Genomic DNA, 19,644 nt, shown 5'->3' on the forward strand with positions numbered 1-19,644 from the left:
GGTGGGGGAGGGGGGGTGAAAGAAGCCATGAGGCAAGAAATCTGAGGTCAGATGAAAGCAGAGATGTACACAGACTGAACTCTGTGACTTTTTGAGAGGAACATAATAGAGGAAATAGAGGAACTGGAGAGAGTGAAGGTGGGTTGTGCCCTTTTTCTCTTCTTCTCTCTCCGCGGTGTCCATGGAGATACTCACCCAGTTCATCAGAGTAGGCCCCACCTCTCCGACTGTCTTCTCTGATCCCCTCAGCCGCTCCAGACGACTCAGCAGATCTGACATGAAACACAATACTTGATCTGCTGAATTCTTATCGACTTTTAATGACTGAATAAAAGTGTTAGCGCCACTCAAAAACAGACACAAAAACATCACAGGTAACTCATCCAACTTCCTATACCTGAAAAAAAAAGGCACATCAGTTGTGTAGTTAATGGATGAATGAATGAATACTCTCCTTGTGTGGCTTTGCACACTTGCTTCTGAGGCTGGGCAATGTTATTAAAAGTAATATCACAATATTAACTACTAAACTATTTTCCATTATTGATATATTCTATATCACCGTATGGCAAATGTATGCAAACTCACAAATAAAATACTTGAATTGATGTTCCATCATTGAGCCATTACCAAATTTTTTTTTTTCGAATGTCCCTATTAAGCATTTATAGGCATTATTATTTATAGAGTACGACCCTTCTTAATTGTTTTTACTGATGTAGCTGTCAACAATATATAATTCATTTGGTCTAAGATCTGTGAAGAGATAACCTTTAATAAGATACAATTCCACGGAACGTCAATCGCTGATAATGTTTAATTATTGCACAGCCCAACATGCTTTGTACATGATTAGGAAATGAGGAGGTGTTGCTGACTAATGGGTAGAGATTGAGATAACAGGAGAAAGTGAAGGGCAGAGAGGTGATTTACCTTCATGGAGAGGAATCAGGGAGTCCAGAGTACCAAAGATCTGTCCAAGCTCACTCTCCGTCATGATGTCCAGCTTCAGCATGGGCTCATAGTACACCTGGGCAGGAGGCCAGAGAAGAGAGAATCAAATGAATCACAGAAGTGTGCGGTGAAGTAGCTGAATGAGATCCTAGTAGTGTATGTCTAAACAACTAATTTGTCAGATTTTTGTTGGTGTCAGGGTAACTGGGATGACCGGTTCCAATGAAGAGACGTTCACATGTATTCAATGTGTTCTACTCAGGTGGAGGCGTTAGGTGGGCAAGTACCTTCTTAACCAGACTGAGGTCCTCAATAAGTTGTCTCTCTCCCTGAGTCAGCTCATAGATCACCTGCAGGAAGAGACAAATGCGCTGGACGTTTTCAACCAAACAGGTGGAACCATTTGCAGACACCATCATGTGGATGCAAGCACACACTTGCACAAGTGGTAAAATACACAGATGGATTGCGTGAGCTCTCACAGCTGATTATTCAATAAAGGAAGTTGAGCCTCCAGTGCCAGCTCACATCCTCTTTCATAATCCCCATGTAGCGCTGCTTCACAGAAATGAAGGGTAGGCTCTAGTCACCCCGCCCACACTGAAACCACAGCCCCACAGCTTGACCCACTTACCCTCCAAAAAAAAAAAAAAAAAAAAAAAAAAAAAAAAAAAACACACACACACAAAGCTTTATATTAAATACACAAGCAGAGAAATTTTGCTCCCGCAAATGAACTAAACATAGCACGCTGCTTCTCACACCTCTTGACGCTTGATCTCCTTTGCAGTGAGGTCATGACTCTCCACAGTGTCACTCCAACATTGGCTGTTGCGCCGGCGTGGAAACGACGAGGCTTTCGGGCGAGAGCGCAGGGGAGCCGGGGGCAAAGGTCGAGCCTCTGTGCGAAAACTGATGGAGCGCTGTGAAAAGAGCAGAGTGGATGAATGTCAGCATGCACAAGTCATTCGTTTTGTGACTTCGTTTTTGACTTTGTGTTTGTGCGCCGTTACCGAAATGGACTGTCCGATGCGTTTCAGAGCAGGCGTCTTCACTGGGGTTATGACACCTGTCAGGCTGTTGGACTTTGCCACAGGTTTGACCCTTTTATTACTGGGCTCCTAAAATGAAATCGTAATTAAAACTGATTATTATATTCGTAAAAAAGAAATGCTCCACAAACATATCAAGGCGGATCACTCATCAAAATATTGCTGGCTGTGCATCAGAAGACTTTAGAAGAACTGAACACACATCTGGCACCTGCAAAAGAGGAGCACCTCACCTCTGACTCCTTCATGTGGTCGGACATCATTTCACCCTCCTCGTCTTCCTCTTCATCCTGTTAAAACAGAACAGGATGAAAAGAATAAGGTAGATGTCAACTTGAGAAAAGACGTGAGGGGGGGTTAAGGAAAATGGAAAGAGAGAGAGGTCGAGAGGGGTGAGATACTATAGGGTGCAGATCTCTCATTTCCTGTGTGAGTCTTTCGAAGAGGAAGGAGGTTGAAGCTATGCCTCTGTAGTAAAATACAAGATGTCTGCCTGTTTTTTTCTTTTTTTCACGCTAACCACATCAGCTGTATATTCAGTGTGAGATGTACTGAATTACCTGCTGGAAAAAAAAAAAAAATCTTTGTACAATAACACCCCAAAAAAGATGAAAGCAAAACAGCTTGAAAAGTGGGAAATCACTGGCTGAAACGTGACAAGATTTAAAGGTTTATGGGGTCTATGGCTGCGCAGCTGAACATCACGTTAATATCTGTCTCGATGCTGAGCTCTGTGCTCAGCATTGCGGTCACAAAGGTAAGGTTGAGTAACTTCCGCTAGTTACAGAGAGAGAGACAAGAAAATGAAGAAGAGGCATCGCAACACGGTTTAATGTCAGAAATCACACTCACCTCTGTGATTCTGATCACAGGTTCAGGGGCCGGGTCTTGTTTTCTCTTCTTCTAAAATAATAAAATTTAAAGTTATGGTGAATTGCTTAGTTTTTAGGATCATGCGCAGACAAGTTTCAGACCGCAGAACGGAGGTGAAATATAATAAGATAGATGGTGTGACGTACCCCAGCATGGTCGCAGAGGATGGAGTGTGTCTCTCCTGGCACTGCTGACCTAAAAAGGGCAAAACAAACTGTTAATGGGCACAAAGCAAACATAAACAGTTATATTATTTTACTTGAGATAAATGTAAAAAGTAGCTGAACGAGATCCTAGGAGTGTATGTCTAAACAACTAATTTGTCAGATTTTTTTTTGTTATAGTTACAGTTATGTAAAATCACATTGATTATTGAAGGTTAAGATTCTGATCCAGTCCTTTTTAATGAGTGCTGCACGGTAATATTAAAGGGTTGAGTTTTGGCAACTTGATGGCAGATGTATACCAAATTCAAATAACATTAAAACCTCCTACACAGTAAAGTATATTATGTCTTAGGTGGTTCCCAGTCAGTTCTCAGCAATAGTTTAGATTATATGGCACCCCAAGGTGAAAACACTTGTTAGCAAACGTGAAAGGTATCATACCAGGAAGTCCTTGTTTCAACAGTCTCCTCCACTTCCATCTTTTCTTTTGTCTTCAATGCATCTTCACAGAATCATGACACGGTCTCAAAAACGAGAAACACTGCGATAATCCAAATTAACAGGTATTTTATCTGTTCCAGTAACGCAGAGCGAGTTGCTTGCAGGGAGCTCTTAACAGTTCCGTGCACTTCTTCCTCATCTCAGAGCAGACCACATCCTTTAGCGTTGCACACACTCACGTATCCGCTCTTCTCAGGGAGGAGGGTTCACAACTCTACTTCAAACATATCACTAAAACAAGTCAACTGGATGATAATGGAACTTTAACACTTCTTTGCAGACCAGAGGAATGTGATTGAATATGTTAAAAAACGTCATGAGACACAAGAGGAAGTGACAGCTGATTTGTAACTAGTTGACTATTCATCACATTCCTTTCAATGAACTGAAGTAACTACAGGTACATTCGCACAAAGCCTGGACAGATTATTTCTTCAACCTCTGTTAAAAAAAAAAAAAAAAAAAAAAAAAAAAAAAAAAAAAAAAAAAAAAAAAAAATGCTCCATCCTCTGACTGGGGGTTTTTCATTGTAAATTCATTGGTAATTGTTTAGCTGATTCAGGCTGTGCTTCCCGGATATGTGTTATGAAACTTCTGAGGCGTCTCAAGCAGGTCAGACAGGAAAAACACACAAATATCTGACATGTTCTAATTCTGTTTGATTATAGTGGAAAACCACATATGAAAGATTCAATCAGATATACAGTTAGTTTTACCAAAACAGCCCAACAAAAAGTCAAATAACCACACAAACTCAGAAATGTTTTTACATGTTTATTCACTATCACACTAAGTGCTCGCATTTCAAGATACATCTCATTGCCTTGCTCTTACACTGTAATGTCATTTGGAGTTAACAAAGTAGAAAGAAGACAGTTTATGATCTACAAGGTGTGTGTGCCAAAACTTTGTCCACTCCCCTTACCCCCATCCCTCCCCCCGAAAAAAAAGAAAAAGAAATTGAAAACAAGACATATGAAATATAAAGAAGAGAAAACTGATGTCATGTGCAAGAGCCCCTCCAAAGTCACAGAGTGCTAGATGAGGTGGGTGTAGGGGCACTTCAAACCAGCAAGGGTTCCTATTCTGCCGGTGTGAGATTATTTTCCAGTCAGGAGATGCCACCGTCAACTAGGGTTTAACTGCGTATTCAGGTGCTTCTACAGTTTCAAATTCAGGGTCTCAGGTAAAATTCAGGGCAGTGATATGACCTTTTGGCAAAATGGATTCTCAATACATGTGTCACTACTTTGGGGATTCTTAGCTGAATTTCTTTTACTTAATGAGGTGCATCTTTGAAAAAAACAAAACAAAAAAACAACAGCAATGTGGGACCAGGTCTACGAGACAGGGGTTGGAGGAGGGAAGAGAGCAAGTAGAGTGGCGGGGGGACAGTTGGCTGGATTAAAAAAAAAAAAAAAAAATCCCTCCTTTAGTGCTGAAGGCTAGTAAGAGTGTGAGGATATTTCAGAGGGACACTAGTTGGGCTATGGAGTGCCAAGAGAACACTAAGGCTTAGAATTAAACTGAGCAGAGAGATTCTGCTGCAGAGACATCAGGAGATCCAGTTTACATGCTCCAATGACACCCCTGTTCCCACAGCTGAGCACCAACTGGATCCCTAACACACATACAGGATTCCTTAAATCAGCTCACTGGGGCTATGTACACTCAGGCACAGGTTTACACAAACCACAGGCCTAAAAAAAACTGATTGATCCAATAGAGCTGACCTGGATCAACCCACCCACCCCCAATCCCCACCTCAACTCCTCACTTAGAACACCCAACCCCTGTCTCCCCCCTGTAACCCCCACCCTCCTGTGGGTGGGTTCAATGTGGAGCTCAGCGGATGGTGTATCTGACATAGGGCACTTCCACGTCTTCGTCTGACAGGTCATTACAGCATAGCTCAAACACCAGGGCTTTCACATGCTTTCCCAACTTCTTTTTGGACACCTTCGTCACAATCTCTGTCATCCTACAGGACACAGAAGAATACAGTTATAGCAATGGATAAAAACACTCACTCACATTTTATGTGTCTCGTGAATGTAGACTACTCACGGCAGGTCCAGTCTCTCTTTCAGTTTGGCAGCAGGCATGAAGAAGGAATAGAGCATGGACACTCCCTGAGAAAGCATGGTGATCTCCAACTTATGCTCATTCTAATGACCAAGAGAAGAAAGATGGGATTTGGTTAATTGTAGGCCAGAAACCACATGGTGGCAAACTGAGGAGATGAGAACATACTTTAAAGTAGTCCAAGAATTGCCGGAGTGTCATCTCCTCCCCATTGGGCTGCAAACCTGTGACCTCAAAGCGATCCCACAACGTCCAATCGATTTCGTAGTACTGAAAAAATAGAGTGGAGATTATTAGATGTCAGTTCCACAGAAAGATCTCACAAAAGACATGATGCATTTTCAAACAGCAGCAACCGATTTGCTGTTCTTTGCTAAAATTAAAAAAATGAGCAGAATAGAAATGATAAAAAAAGAAAACACTTGAAAATGTAATTTATTCTCCTCAGCACACACTGATCCCATCAGTGTGAGAAGGTGAGTTGAACTCACTTACACCCAGGCAGACAAACTGCATCTGCCTGGTGTATCAGTATTAGCATGGCTGGATCATCATCGGAGCTCAAAACATCTAATGACTATGTATGACAACCCTTTCAGGGATGCCACTTGGCAACTTGTTGAGAATTAACAGGAAAATATTTGCCACAATTGGGACACATTACACAGTACATCAAAACTGATAACTAAACAGCTCAAAACAAGCAGGTGCCTACCTTGTGTTTGGGAGCAGCAATGGGTTCAGAGAAGGCAAAGAAAGGCAGGGCCAAGTTCATGAAGCCATTTTTGTAAGACTCCAGCTTCTTGTGACCTTGGACAATCTTGATGAGCTCCAGGCACACAAGACCCACCACTGCAGCCGTGGTAGTGGCGATTGCAGGAATGATCTTGCCAGCTATCAGTTTGCTCTGGATCGGATGATGAATACAAAAGCAATGAAGAAAAGAAGGAAGAACATGAATTATTTATTTAAAGAGTTAAATTGCAGTAAGTGAACATGACATTGTAAAACAAATGATAATATATAATATTGAGCATTTTTAATGGCTTGAAAAAATTCTTGCCATTTTAGTTTTGACATAATTTTTGAAAAAGCAAATTTTTGATTTTCTGGTCAGTAGCCTACAAGTTGTTTTTTTGCCCAAAGAGAAGGGCAGGTCGAAAACATGATCTACAAAATGCGCCCCACCTTGTGTCTGTCTGTAGGGGGAATGTCGTAGTTCTCTGCTCTCAGGTTGGATGCTGCCACAATGAAGTCCATGTGGAAGTTGGTGTCATCATCCTGTTAACACAGGGTCCAAAAGCGTCACACAAACAGGACTATGACTAGTGCAGGTTGAGGCTGAACTGAGAACTAACAGAATAGCTCAGGCAATTTCAGAGAAATTATTTATAGGAGGAAAAATGGTGTACCTTCTCAAAGTCAATGGGGCAGAGTTTGAACTGGGAGGTCTCGGAGGAAGGCAGCTGGACCTTCAGCTCCTCCAGTCTGGAGTCATCTACACAGCAAGAGAGCAGTGGTTACATTTTTCTCAATGTATCTATAATGACCCAGACCATGACTTCAATGTATACCACTAACAACGAATGACTTGCATAAACAAGTCAAGTCTGGCTGAAAATGACATCTAAACTAGATTTCTGTAACCTTGAATGTTTTGCTGAATGTAGAGATTTGCGCCTTACCAACAGAGGAATTGCTATTCTGCAGCTCCTGATCAGAGACGTGGATTTTAACCCCTGAACGAGGGGTAAAGGGTGGCACCTTGACCTCCTGCAGGATCTTGACCACACCTGCACGATCAGTGCTGCCTTGCACGCCGTATGTCTGAGCAAACAGGTTGGCTCCTGCCAAGATATAATCCATGTGCAGCTCCTACAAGGGGAAGCAGCTGTCATTACCTTGAGACTAATAGACTAGTTAAAGGCAGATAATGCTGCAAGGTGGTACACATAACACATAATGAATGGATACTTACATTGCTAGTGCTGAATTCTAGGGGGTGAGGACACCTCTTTGGACCAGACCAGAAGGGGGCACCAGAGCTAGTGAGCTGAAAGACAAGAGGACAAATTTAGGCCTTGCAAGCACTAACATGCAAGCTAGGGCTTTTTGGGCATTGTATGCCTTGTTACACAGACAGTGGTCAAGAAATGACAGGGAATGAGGGGAAGAGGTTCCACAAGCAAACTGCACATTACATTTGTAGAATCCAAAAAATAAGCTTAGACTCAAGCAACCAAGGTTTAAAAAGGTTTATGCATTTCTTGATGATCGTACCATGAATTCATCATCTGTCTACTGTTGGCCTAAAGCCCTATTCATGCCATAGTGTTGTACTATTTTATAACATCTACAGAGTTGCCTGCAGTGGGCCAAATTAATGCAGGAGTGCAGGACTTTAGTGGTCATTGGTCCAAAATCCTCAGTCTAACATCTATTACTTCAATGTTATATGCTTCCATTGCAATAACAATCGTTACTCATTGCTTAGAATTGAACACACCTTGATCACCATGCGACTATAGCTTGGAATCACTCACAAACAACCGAGGTGAAATGGATTGAATGGTAATCAAGATGTGTGAACGAAATTTTGATGAATTAAAACTGAAAAATTAAATCTAATGGATGACAAGAATATGTTTTGATGTTTAGAATATGGAGGGTGGGGAACACCAAACCAGACTGATTTTCACCATGCAATAAGTTTAATGTGTACCTGATCTGGGGGGAAGTTGTGCAGTAGCTGGCGGATGTTGTTGCTGTATTGACACTGCCAGTGGTTGCGTGCCCAGGCTACACAGTCGGCCCAGCTGTGGGGGCAGTCTGTGACAAGACTCTTATAAACAGCCTCCAGCACCTCCACAGGCTGAGCTCCGGGAAGCTTCAGAGTACGCTCCATGAACTTAGGATCTCTGCAAGAACAATGATCATAAACCTCATAAGCTGGCGACCACTATGTGAAGAGCTGTTACTCTTTCAGCCGACCATGCTGGGTGGGCGACAGATGAGCAATTGTTTTAAGCATGGGATTTTGTTTCAAGGTTTAACAAGAGTCCACAGTATCACAAAAAGCAACAGCATCTTAATATCGACCATACTGAGCCCTTTTACAAATCCATGTACAGCCAGTTTAGTTAACTACAGTGATGCTATATGGTCACTTCAGGATGACAAAGAAGGCCACTCACGTGAGGTACTGCATGGCATTCTCTGGTGGCTGTTTGAATAGTCCCTCAAACTCATCACGGGCCCACTGAACAGAGGAAGATATTGATAACAAATCAATAATACACTCAATTCACCAAATCAGAAGCACAATGTGCGTGTGTGAAAAACCTAAACCTGTTTAAGCCAGAGTAGTGGTAAATAAAATAAGTTTCTTGTTTGTCCATTTAATCATATTGTGACTATTCAGTATGAATCAATGATAAAATACATTTTTACCAAAAGCTTTTGGAGCATGACATCTTCAATAATCATATATTAAACATGTGCTCTAGTAAAACACTAAAGAATTAATTTGACTGAATGGTTTAACAGAGTTTAACTTTATATGATTTTGACTTTGTAAATATAAATCACAAGAGAATGCGATGATAACTATTGCAATTTTAAAAATCACTCACTAGGCAGAGCCTGTGTTTATCTTAAGTGCAGTGATGTGCATATGTTTGTCTACTTACCTGCAGTGTGTGTTCAATGGCATTGGGGAAGTTCTTCAGGGTGCAGATGGGGATGGACTTCTCTGGTGGGTCTTGGCTGGAGCTGTAGGACTCTGTGAGGAAGGGGATCACAACCTGGACATTGCCTTTGGTGCCAAGAGTACCGGACTCCAGTAAGGGTTTACGGTAGTACACACACCTCCGATCCATGTACATACCTGCACAGTGGACAGAAACACAGGTCAGAGGACACAGCTCAAGTACAGAGGGCATAGAAAAGAACATATTTGGTTTTGGTTAGGAAATCTGATTTCCTCGCAAGTAAATACACTGTTGTTAATTTTTTTTTCTCTTACGCGCATCAACATTGTCCAGCGCATTGGCCACTCCATCAAGGCTTTCAAAGAAGTCATCGTCGTAGATCCTCTCTGTGTCGGGGCCCACTCTGTTCTGGTGACCTGTGATCCTGATGGAGGGGTTCATCTGCTTCACTGCTGCCGCTGCTGTATCACTCTTCATTTTCTGTTATTACACATATAGACAAATGATATTAACAGTGACCTTTTCACTTTTCAGTCAAATACCAACACCAGTATTGCAACTGAGTGGTGGTTAATACAGTGGCCAGACTTATTGATTGCTTGACTGATTTTTGAAGTAAGTCCATTACCGACACACAAAAAAAATAAATAAATAAAACCCCCATTCAATTTCTGTGCATGATGTGCATGTTTAACCAATAATTATGGCCTGCAGCACATGTCTATCAGTTGTGGGTTCCTCCAACCACAATTTATTTTGTAACACAATGCAACCCTTGAATAAAGTAATGCAAACAATGTTGTCGTCATGTAACAATATCTGTGTTCCAGTACCAATCTGTTCTTTGAAAGGTCACTGCATTTCATTTATCACCACATGAAATAACCAATACTGTAATACACCCAGACAGAGTCTTTATAGCCCCAGGCATCCCGTTTCGTCCATCTAATGTTGTACCATGACATCATCCATCAGCAGCAGTTATATTAAGTGCACTCAGGAACAGTTGCAATGGACAGGAAATCCATATGTAGAACTGCTTGGAAATATCAAATTCAATCAATAAACGGCCGATTTGTGTTCACTACTTCTGAGCAAAGATGATGATACTGACCGTAACATCGGAGGGTCTGAAGAGGAACTGTCTGTTGAGGTTGGACTTCTCAATGGTGTCCATGTCGGTCACAATGACCTCACCCTCTCCGCCAGCCAGTCCAATCATGGCGAAGTTTTTCATCAGCTCACAGCCAATGGCACCAGCTCCAACCTGGAACGATTACAGGTCACTCAGTGTGTAGTAGTGTATCCAAGTTATGATCTTTGTTCCATGTTTAGATGCCATTTAACAAACACTATCCATTCACACTACTCTGTGGAGAAATCTAATATTCTACAACATGTAACTCAATGACAGAGAAAGGCTGGTAATATTCTGTGTTTGTTATTGTGAACAGATCCCATGAACAGACCAAAGTCCACAGTATTTAGGTACTGATTTCACAAAATGATCAAAGGTTAAAGTACAGACAACTATGGACATTGTATTCACTTTTACTTAAGTACTGAGATGGGAAACAAAGCAATGTAGGTACATGTTAATAAAGGACTATGGAGGTGATATTCTTTAGTTTTCTTACTGTAAACAATGCCATTAGAAGACATAACATAACATGGGTTGGTCTGTCTTTGGACTTCCCAAATTCCCTCAGCCTTAAGTCAATCGTACCTACTGAAGACAAATCTTTAAAAAGGCATCACAAATTGTTTTTCTAAACTTCACCCCCACCACCACACTCTGATTAACCCAGTACATCCCTACAATTCAAAACAGGTTGCCAGAGTAAGCAAAAAAAGTGTCCCTGCATTCCCAGAGATACTGTAACTCCAGTGTTAATATTTCTCCCACAGTGGTTATGATTTTAAAAAGGGAAGACATTTTCAAAAATAGCTGATTCCTGTAGTTTTTAGCTAATGTAATGTGTGTAAATTGTGCGTTTGTTGAGGTCTATTTTTATGTGCAGATATAATGCACTGGGGTGTTTTTGAACTAAGACAGTATATGTGGCCATGTCTCAAAATGAATGACAGTGCACATATTCAGTACAATGAGGGAGCATGGAACCCAGTGCAACATTGCGGCTCACCAATGTGTTTTTAAAAGTCTTTGTACAGCAATTGAGGTTTATGGCACAGAGGTATATGTTCTATCAGGTTTTGGCCACACAGGCAATTCTTGTTATTGGGATCAATTCATTGCTGATTTTGGTTTTTTTCATGGGATTTGTTGACAAGAATATATCATATAACCAGACTTAAAATCTCCCTTAGTAACAGGATGCCAGAGGAAGTGTTGGAAAGTTTTCCATTGGCCGACTCACCAGGAAGTAGCGCTGTTTGGCAAGCATATCCTGCAGCTTGGTGCCAAACACTGCAATCTGCCCATCGTATCGGCAGTTCCTCTGGGAGAAAAGGATGGGAGGCAGAAAAACAGGTTTAACACCATCGTTTGTCACTTATGTGCATCCATACTCTGTCACTCTGCGATTTGCTATCAACACCTACGGGGGCACACTCTTCCTCTGTGAGAATCTCTCCTTCCTCTTCGGCCAGGCACTCCAGGGCATCAAAGTACAGCCACTGCATTATTGGCATAAATTTTCCTGTGCATGCCTAGAGAAGAGAGCGTGTAAAAAATAAAAAATAAAAAAAAAAAAAATAAGGAAACATTTGTACAAAACAATGAATTTGATAAGATTTGAGTAAGTTAGCACAGTAAACAGTCCAAACATGTTGTACCACAGACAACAGTAAAAACACACAACAACTGATAACCTACTCCCTCGAGTTACACAGCAGTTTACCATAAGATGATCAGAAAAATTTAAAAATAAAAACACAGTAGATATTGTTAAGACAGGGCTATTGGCTTCAATTTGCATACAACACTGACCTTCATCACTTCCTGTGCAGCCAGACCCCCAATGAAGGCATTGACGGGGGCTAGATCACCAGAAGCAACATATGACAGCTTTTTGATGAGAGCTTCATCCAACTGCTCCACTTTAGCTGACCCTGTCTGGGCAGAGTTCACCTCCTTGGCCAATGTCAATAGCTCATCACCATCAGTCTGGAATACACATAGATCAACATGTTGAACACGTCACAAAATACTAAACCAAACTCACTGATTTGTACTAATTGATTATAAAGTCTTGCAAACTATGTGCTGCCCAATTTTTCATGCTTAATTCTACCTCAATTTTACTTTGTGTATGTAATGATTGAGGCTCTTCCATTCCAACACCCACATTTAAAAACAGGCTTATTACTGACACCAAGTTTCCCAATAATAAAGTGTATTAACAGTCAAATGGGTATTATCAGAACATGAAGCAAGGTGTGGGTTTTAGCCATAACAGGTAATTTCAGGCAACTGTGATATTCCCATTAAAACAATATCTCCACTATCATGAGTGAAATTCACCTGGCTCCAAGGTACAGGAAGGTGGTTGTGTTTCTTCTGGAAGGCATGGATAGCCTGGAAGCCCACATGCAGCTGCCCTGGACGCTCGAACTTGGCAAAGTCTGTCATCATGAAATCTGGCTCAGCCATGGAGGAAGAGATGGATTTCTGCACAGGAAAGACATCCAAGATAGGGAGAAGTGAGTTTGGCGTAGGTATAATTTTCCACTGGTCTCAGCAACAGCAGATAATGTTGGCCCGCAAGTATAGTGATGAGATTATACATAGTTGTCTTTGTGACCATTGGCAATAATTGGAAAACACAATTTTAAAATGCAAACAAAGGTTCACACTGCAAATAATTATAATGAAAAAGAAGAAGTGTATTTTAGTACATTTACTGTGATGTATGCAAAACATAACTTGGTGTGAAAAAAATGGCAACACATGTCACTTACAAAAGCAATCTTCTTGGGCATCTTGACCTGGGAGACAATTCCTCCTCTTACATAATCTGTAAAGCCAGCTGTGTCACAAATGCTGAAGGTGTAGGGACCTGAACAGAGAAAGTCAGCAATGTCAGTTTGTAAAAGTCATAATCAGAACAAACAAAACGTGTTTTTTTTTTCTTAAACTGAAAGAGGTCTTACCCAGAACTTTGATTTCCACTGGCTGGCAGCCATTGAGCTCCGTCATACCCTGAACCTCTGTGAAGGTGACATAGTCTCCACTCTCAAAGCCATGACGAGCTTCGTCCAGGCATGTCACAACCCCTGGATTGTCCTGGAGAAAAACCAAAAATGAGCAAGTTTTCAGTGCAAATCAAAGCTGTCTTGAAACCTGACCCGTCTCCTAAAAAGTAGCAACTGCTTTGAAAAACACTCAGCCAGACATAAGCACTAACCTTGGTGATCATGGAAATCATGGCACTCAGCGGCTGCTCTCCATTGGTGTCATACACTATCATCTCTTCACCAAAGTCACAGAAAAGCTGGCTACAAAACATAATGCATATAAATGTTAGACACTGACAGACATACAAGTGTGTATATATCCAATGAGAACCATAAAAAACAAAGGGTCAGCATCTTACCCAAACAGTCCACGTGTGTCTGCAATGATCAGCTTGATTCCCTTGCTGTGGCAGAACTCCCCCACATGCTGCTGCTCATCCAGAGCTGAGTTAGTCAGCACCACCACCTAGGTTGCAAAGAGACATATTTAACACCAGCTTTTCTTTCCTTTCTGAATGCTGAAATGAATGGGTACAGGGCTTCTATCCAAGTTATACCTGAAACTTAGTCAGGTAGTCTTCAGCGAGTGCTCCGGTGTAGGCAGTCACAGGAACGTAGTTGTTGAGCTCAGCCAAACGGGGCTGGCTCACCTCTGCCCTGTTCTTCCCAAGATCCTCCTCCCGGAGGTAAAACTGACAACACAAAATACATACAAAATGTCAGGGAAGAATTGCTACCATGTCAGTAAAGCAATAACTGCCAATATTGGTGAATGAGTGCTAAATACGGAACGAAGTAAAGGATAATAGATGTCTCAGTTTTTGTCTTTGGACAATTTCACTTATCTTATACAAGAAGAGTTGTAATGCAGATTCGCTTGGCTTCTACACAATTCTGCCACACCACACTAACCATGACATTGATTAGAAAAATGTGAAAGTGACACCATCAGATTTATACAGCTAAAAAGGTTCTAGCAAAGCTCTTTCTACAGATGTTACAAAAACATTAGCTTAGAGTGGATGAAAGGGCAAATCAGGGAGAACAGGTGGGTTTTAAAATTTAGCCAAGTGTAGACTAGGTCCAAGATTCAGTGTTTGATAAAAGGCCAATTCCTATAGAAGTTGGATGACATGACAAATAAGTGACAGAAATATACATAGGCGATTTAATACAGCTTGAATGAGAAAGGACACTGGGGCAGATACCAGTGGCTGAAATAGAAATGTTCAAGAGCACAAGGTTAAACTCAGATTGGATGATCACAGATACAGCTGACACACAGCTCTATTAACAATCATACACTTCTTTAAGGTCACAAAATAGGAAGTCTTAGCTGAGCAACCGAAATGAGCACCTGAGCAGTCTATTCACACATTTATCTGCCCAGCCTTAAACAGACAGCATTCAGGGTCTCAGGCTGCCAGACTAAAACAATCTCTGCACCGTAATGATGTTCTAAAACAGGCTTTAGCTCTACTATGATTATGACCCAGTGAGAGGCCACCCACTGATAAATCTGGGTCAGCCCCTGGCTAACAAGGGTGGGGGTGGCAGTAGTACTCTTTTTGGATGGCAACAATACAACACGGCGAGTGACTCATAACAGATAAAGCCACACTGCACTTTGGAATTAGGCTTAAAGACACCAAATGAATCACTAATTAAGCACAATAATTGAGTGAATCAATGGCTGAATTAAAAAAAATTATTAATTAAATCACTGCACTAATGGAAAATGGGAATGTCCATGAATGCTTCCCACCTGAGAGGACAGGTCTCTCCATTCTGCAACTCCTTGGTCATGTACAGTGACACTTCTAACTCCTCCCAGGATGACGTTCTTGGCAATCTCCACTCCAAGACCTCTCATACCAGAGATAAGGACATTGGAGTTCTGCATGCGCTTCATAGCGTCATGGCCCAACACATAACTAGGGAAAGAGAGAAAGTACCATGAGCACAACTCTGTATTGCTTAACAACTAGCCCAATAATAAATGCTGAAAGTTTCCTGTAATAGGACAAGACTTCTACAGGGAGAAAACTTACAGTTGTCTGGAGTACAGGCCTTCATCGATCTCAGCATCATTGCCATTCTTAGCCATGCCCTATGGAGAGACAGGAGGTGCAATTAATTTATTTTACAAGTTTTACCCAAAAGTATGCAGTGTACATGTTTTTCACTTACGTTGGCAGGTGTGTGGGACAGATCAGTTCTGACAGAGTTAGAGGAGGAGCAGTGGGATCCCGTCTTCGTCTCTGATCCTGACAAGCGACGCTTCTTGGACAGCGGCGAGCTGGACATCTGTGCATCAACCAACACCATTAGAACAACCAGCCGACCGATGTTGTTGCTTTGCATTTCTCCTTTACTGATTTATATTAATTATTTAACAGTGAATAACATGAAAGAATTTAAACTTTTCAGTTTCAACAATTAAATATATCAAGCAGAAAAAGGCACTCCAGTGTCCACATGCATGCATTTCATGGAGAGTTCCAACAGACAGATTAAAATTCAAATGCGTGAGAAATATATAATTCATTGCTATTGCTCCATTAAGATGAGTATCTAAGCTAAACGCAACCTAATCTCCTTCATGTTGAAGAGAGGATTTCTAGTCTAGAGAGCAGCTGGGCTGGCTGCAGGCCAAACACAAATCTGTTAGAAAACGAACTGAGCCTGGGAAGAGACATGAATAACAGCATTATCAGTCTTTTTCATGCTCAGAGACAACGCTTGTTTATGTACTTCTATTGTTTATTATACCAGTTTTTAAAAGGAAGCCAACATTGTTTCAAAAAACAGCTGAATCATTAAAACTTCACTGCGGTAAAAAGTGAGCAACACACACATTGACTCGCAGGTGTGGACACAAGGATCGTACTGTACCGGTTGAACTATCCTCGATAGTGAAGACGTATAGAGGGGGCGTTTATTAGCGGTAATATTATAAAAAATAATATCCAAGTTTAGTTTGTCAAGCGTAATTTTCCGGACAAACCCCGTCACTTCGGTAAGTAAAATAGGCCGCAGTATCTGGAGCACATCCCCACCGCACGACGAGCCACAATTTCCGCATCCAATGCAGCTAACTTCCCTGCGCCCCAACAGTGGAACTTAACCGTCTATAAACCTTCCAGCAAGTTCACATGATAAAAGGGGTTGAATCGGCTCCTTCACAAATAATGTCGAAACCAGCAAAAAAACAAAATTTACAGTTTATTGTAAACGGTCGCTGTTCGGCAAAAATGAAAATGAAGGCATCCGGCATGATACAGCAAAGCACCGAGCCCCCCGGTTTGTACTGTTATTGCTAGTTCCTTTGCTCTACCTAACATAACGTTAGCTGGTAACAAACCATTTTTACACATACAGCGTTAAAGAAAAGGTGAATCAAATGTCAGTTAACACCACCAAGAGGAAACCGATTAAGTAGGTTGCCACTAATCAGCTAAGTGATTTGGCAGGTGAATAGAGTAGGAACATTAATAACTTAGAGGCAAGAAAACACCACTGTCAGCCTGTCCATTAGCCGTTCGGCCTAGGCCTGTACTACCCCCAGTGCGGAACACAACTTTACAAGCTAGCAGCTGTAGCTGTATTGCAACCTGCTCGCAAATAATAGCAACGGGTTGATTTTGACAGCTAGCTACCATAGCTCCTACATTGATATAGTTTCATGTTTCAGCACCTAACAAAAAAGAACCTCTAACTTTAGCGCTAAATGTAAGCATTTTTTGCGAATGAAAGACTAGCCATTACACTCGTGCCCCATTGATTTCTCTTTTCTTACCAATAATGCTTCTCGGTCCCTTCCCAATGCGAACCCGCTCCTCTCCCGCAGTGTCTAGATGTCAGTAATAACGATGACTGTAAATTCGACGGTTTATACAAAGAAAAGAAACGCGATGTGGGATTAGGGTGGTCTGTACTATATTGTCGAGTCACTATGTCGTTGAGCTGAGAGTCTCTCCTATGTAATTGCGTTGCTGGCTTTGCGACTGCAGACGGGAACAAAACCAAAATGGCAGATGGGGAGAAAGGGGCGGAGGAGCTGTGACGCATGGGCTGAAATATTCAACAGGAAAGGGCGGTTGGGAGCACGCTGCTCAGCCAGGCGCTCAGCTCATTGGTTAGTTAGCTGAAGCCAACGCGCACTCATCCCACCCCTGCTACCAGAAGATGCATGCCATGTACATTACTGTACAATGAACTACAGGAGCTCCAGAAATCCATAAGAAACACCTTACAATTCTTCTAAAAACCCACGCAGAACATGATAGATGCAAGTGAGAGAAAGGAAAGTTCCAAGTACTGACTATTTGATCGTCTTTTCCCGTCCACCGGTGCTGAATGAAATTCATCAATAACAGCATCTTTGTTTCAGTGAGAAGTCGTTTCGTTGTGCAAGTAGACCCCATATACAAAGCTTACACCAGACGGGCCACAATGAATAATCACAGAATATAACACATTTAAAGGCATAACTGGATTTCATAGATTCTCACTTCAACGCCAACTGATCTGTTGTTTTTTGAAGATACTATCTTATTTGTGAATTCAGCAAAACATCACTAGTCGAGTAGGATGTGCTGCAATTATAATTAAGACAGGTACTGCCTCAGGTAGGTTATTTGCTAGATTTAGTGATGCTGACCGTCTGGGCCCTCAGTCACATTGAGGTTAGGGGTGAGCATTCCTTACAGAGGAGGAGTATTGGGGGAGGGGGTGCCTGGCAAATGACAAAGGCCCAGGAAAAGAGTGGGCCGCATATTCTCGGGTACACATGTCGAGGGGATCCCCATTCTCATCTTCGTACTACAAAATGATAAAACGTAAATTTCCACCAGTCTATCGGAGCTGAAGCGTATGAATATCATCAATGTCACGTTAACAGGCTGCCTAACTTGGCAAGCTATTAAGAGACACTGACCACTATTACGTTACTGTGGTAACATCGATTGTCTTGATACCGTAACGTTAACCCAACGAAACACATCAATCGAGATGAAATATTGCCAGCAGGTTCTAGCTTGCGTGATGCAAGTTAGCTAGTCTCTGCCTCTAAACATAGCGTCCATCTAATGTTTGTAGCCAACTAGCTCTCCAGCTACACTTAACATTAATTATCACTGAATATTATCACAGCATTCTCTTGCAAATAAAGTGTGCAAATGCTAATTTAACGGTTACGTGACAGTGGCTTGTTAGCTACGGTTAGCCGAGACGGAGACCTGAAATGGTTCAGATAGCCGACGGCGACAAACGTTAACGACTACCAATAACGCAGATCAAACGACTGCGTAGTTGTTAGCTTGTGTGCAGTTAGCTTTCAAGCTATCTAGCCACCCAACCACTTTTTCCTTCTTGTGCCGCTATTTAAGCTAACTAGCTAACGTTAGCCAACTAGCTGGGGCTAACATTACCAAGACAAGAGCTTACACAAGTGTACAGAACTTACCACATCCGATATTACTCGGCCTGATCTGTAGTATTAAAAGTCGGCTTGTATTTAAGCAAGAAACCTAACAAACAACGTGACAATTTAACAGTGCCGTTGACTGCAAACTGAAAAGTGTGTCAGGGTGGCGGGCTCTGTGTGAGTTTTTCCGCTGGACGGCTGCCTGCCCGGCTGTTCCCGAACCGTTTCCCCTCACTCTATTTCAGTTGAAAGCAAAGCAAAGCAGCAACATGTGCACGTTACAGGAACAACCATCATTCTGGTCCAGAGGGTTAACCGAAAAGTGAATTCGATTGATTTATCATAAGTACATTACTTTTTTCATCTATAATGTTCAACCCTAGTATCGACAAAGTAAAATGAATTGAAATGCACGCTGCTACATGATTTAATTGTGTGTTTTTTGTTAGTAACTACGAATATTTTTTTCACCCCCGCGCCTTCACAAGAATAGACTAATCCGAAATTCATGCAAAGGCAGATGGGACTTGTAGGCATGACGTGATATTGGAATAACTACTCTCAGCACCGAAAAAAGCGTAGATGTAAAGTGTAAATGTATAGTTTTTAAAGTGGTATCATCATATTAATCTTTTAACCAATGAAACAATTCAAGATTTATCTTAATTTTTTTACTT

The 19,644-nt window shown here is 41.6% G+C and overlaps 2 protein-coding genes and 1 non-coding gene across 5 annotated transcripts in view; all 3 read right to left on the reverse strand.

Moving 5' to 3' along the window:
- The window catches only part of arhgef3l (Rho guanine nucleotide exchange factor (GEF) 3, like), a 6,101-nt gene extending 2,381 nt beyond the window's left edge, over positions 1–3,720 (reverse strand). The window contains exons 1-9 of one of the 2 annotated variants that reach the window (XM_087178980.1): positions 3,488–3,720; positions 3,026–3,074; positions 2,859–2,906; positions 2,240–2,296; positions 1,968–2,075; positions 1,719–1,877; positions 1,242–1,304; positions 934–1,030; positions 196–272 (exon numbers count right to left, since the gene is read on the reverse strand). In XM_087178980.1, the coding sequence (XP_087035106.1) occupies positions 196–272; positions 934–1,030; positions 1,242–1,304; positions 1,719–1,877; positions 1,968–2,075; positions 2,240–2,296; positions 2,859–2,906; positions 3,026–3,074; positions 3,488–3,525 (696 nt within the window). In that variant the 5' untranslated portion in view covers positions 3,526–3,720. Of the gene's footprint in view, positions 1–195; positions 273–933; positions 1,031–1,241; positions 1,305–1,718; positions 1,878–1,967; positions 2,076–2,239; positions 2,297–2,858; positions 2,910–3,025; positions 3,075–3,487 lie in introns of both variants that reach the window. The other variant, XM_023425205.2, reaches the window with a different exon arrangement.
- A 588-nt stretch (positions 3,721–4,308) lies between these two features.
- On the reverse strand, positions 4,309–19,205 carry uba1 (ubiquitin-like modifier activating enzyme 1). Of its 2 annotated transcripts, none has more exons than XM_023425188.2 (26): positions 19,007–19,205; positions 15,730–15,846; positions 15,591–15,649; positions 15,305–15,473; positions 14,097–14,231; positions 13,899–14,005; positions 13,710–13,800; positions 13,456–13,588; positions 13,264–13,361; positions 12,827–12,973; positions 12,293–12,469; positions 11,905–12,012; positions 11,721–11,801; positions 10,457–10,609; positions 9,657–9,822; positions 9,322–9,518; positions 8,827–8,891; positions 8,355–8,550; positions 7,611–7,685; positions 7,318–7,507; positions 7,045–7,130; positions 6,821–6,913; positions 6,348–6,539; positions 5,801–5,902; positions 5,615–5,715; positions 4,309–5,528 (listed from the first exon to the last, which is right to left on the reverse strand). In XM_023425188.2, the coding sequence occupies exons 2-26, from the start codon at positions 15,844–15,846 to the stop codon at positions 5,393–5,395; spliced, it is 3,174 nt and encodes a 1,057-aa protein (XP_023280956.1). In that variant the 5' UTR covers positions 19,007–19,205; the 3' UTR covers positions 4,309–5,392. The 2 variants fall into 2 exon arrangements, with proteins under 2 accessions (XP_023280956.1, XP_023280955.1); XM_023425187.2 differs by lacking the exon at positions 19,007–19,205 and adding an exon at positions 17,339–17,561.
- Positions 6,091–6,192, reverse strand: LOC111669070 (small nucleolar RNA U6-53/MBII-28). The gene has a single exon (XR_002761768.1). It is a non-coding gene; the product is annotated as a small nucleolar RNA U6-53/MBII-28 (small nucleolar RNA).
- Positions 19,206–19,644: the final 439 nt, after the last annotated feature.

The sequence above is a fragment of the Seriola lalandi genome, unplaced genomic scaffold (genome assembly GCF_002814215.2).
Source record: "Seriola lalandi dorsalis isolate HSWRI2012SDOR001 ecotype SW California unplaced genomic scaffold, Sedor1 jcf7180002054767, whole genome shotgun sequence".
In the NCBI taxonomy this organism is placed as follows: Eukaryota; Metazoa; Chordata; class Actinopteri; order Carangiformes; family Carangidae; genus Seriola; species Seriola lalandi.

Bases quoted from the DNA above. Each gene is read 5' to 3' on its own strand.
- uba1 (XM_023425188.2), bottom strand. From the start codon at position 15,846: ATGTCCAGCTCGCCGCTGTCCAAGAAGCGTCGCTTGTCAGGATCAGAG. The intron at 8,892-9,321 runs GTAAGTAGACAA...TCCTCTGTTCAG, and splicing joins CCATTGAACACACACTGCAG to TGGGCCCGTGATGAGTTTGA. The intron at 6,914-7,044 runs GTACACCATTTT...CTGTGTTAACAG, and splicing joins GCCCCATTGACTTTGAGAAG to GATGATGACACCAACTTCCA.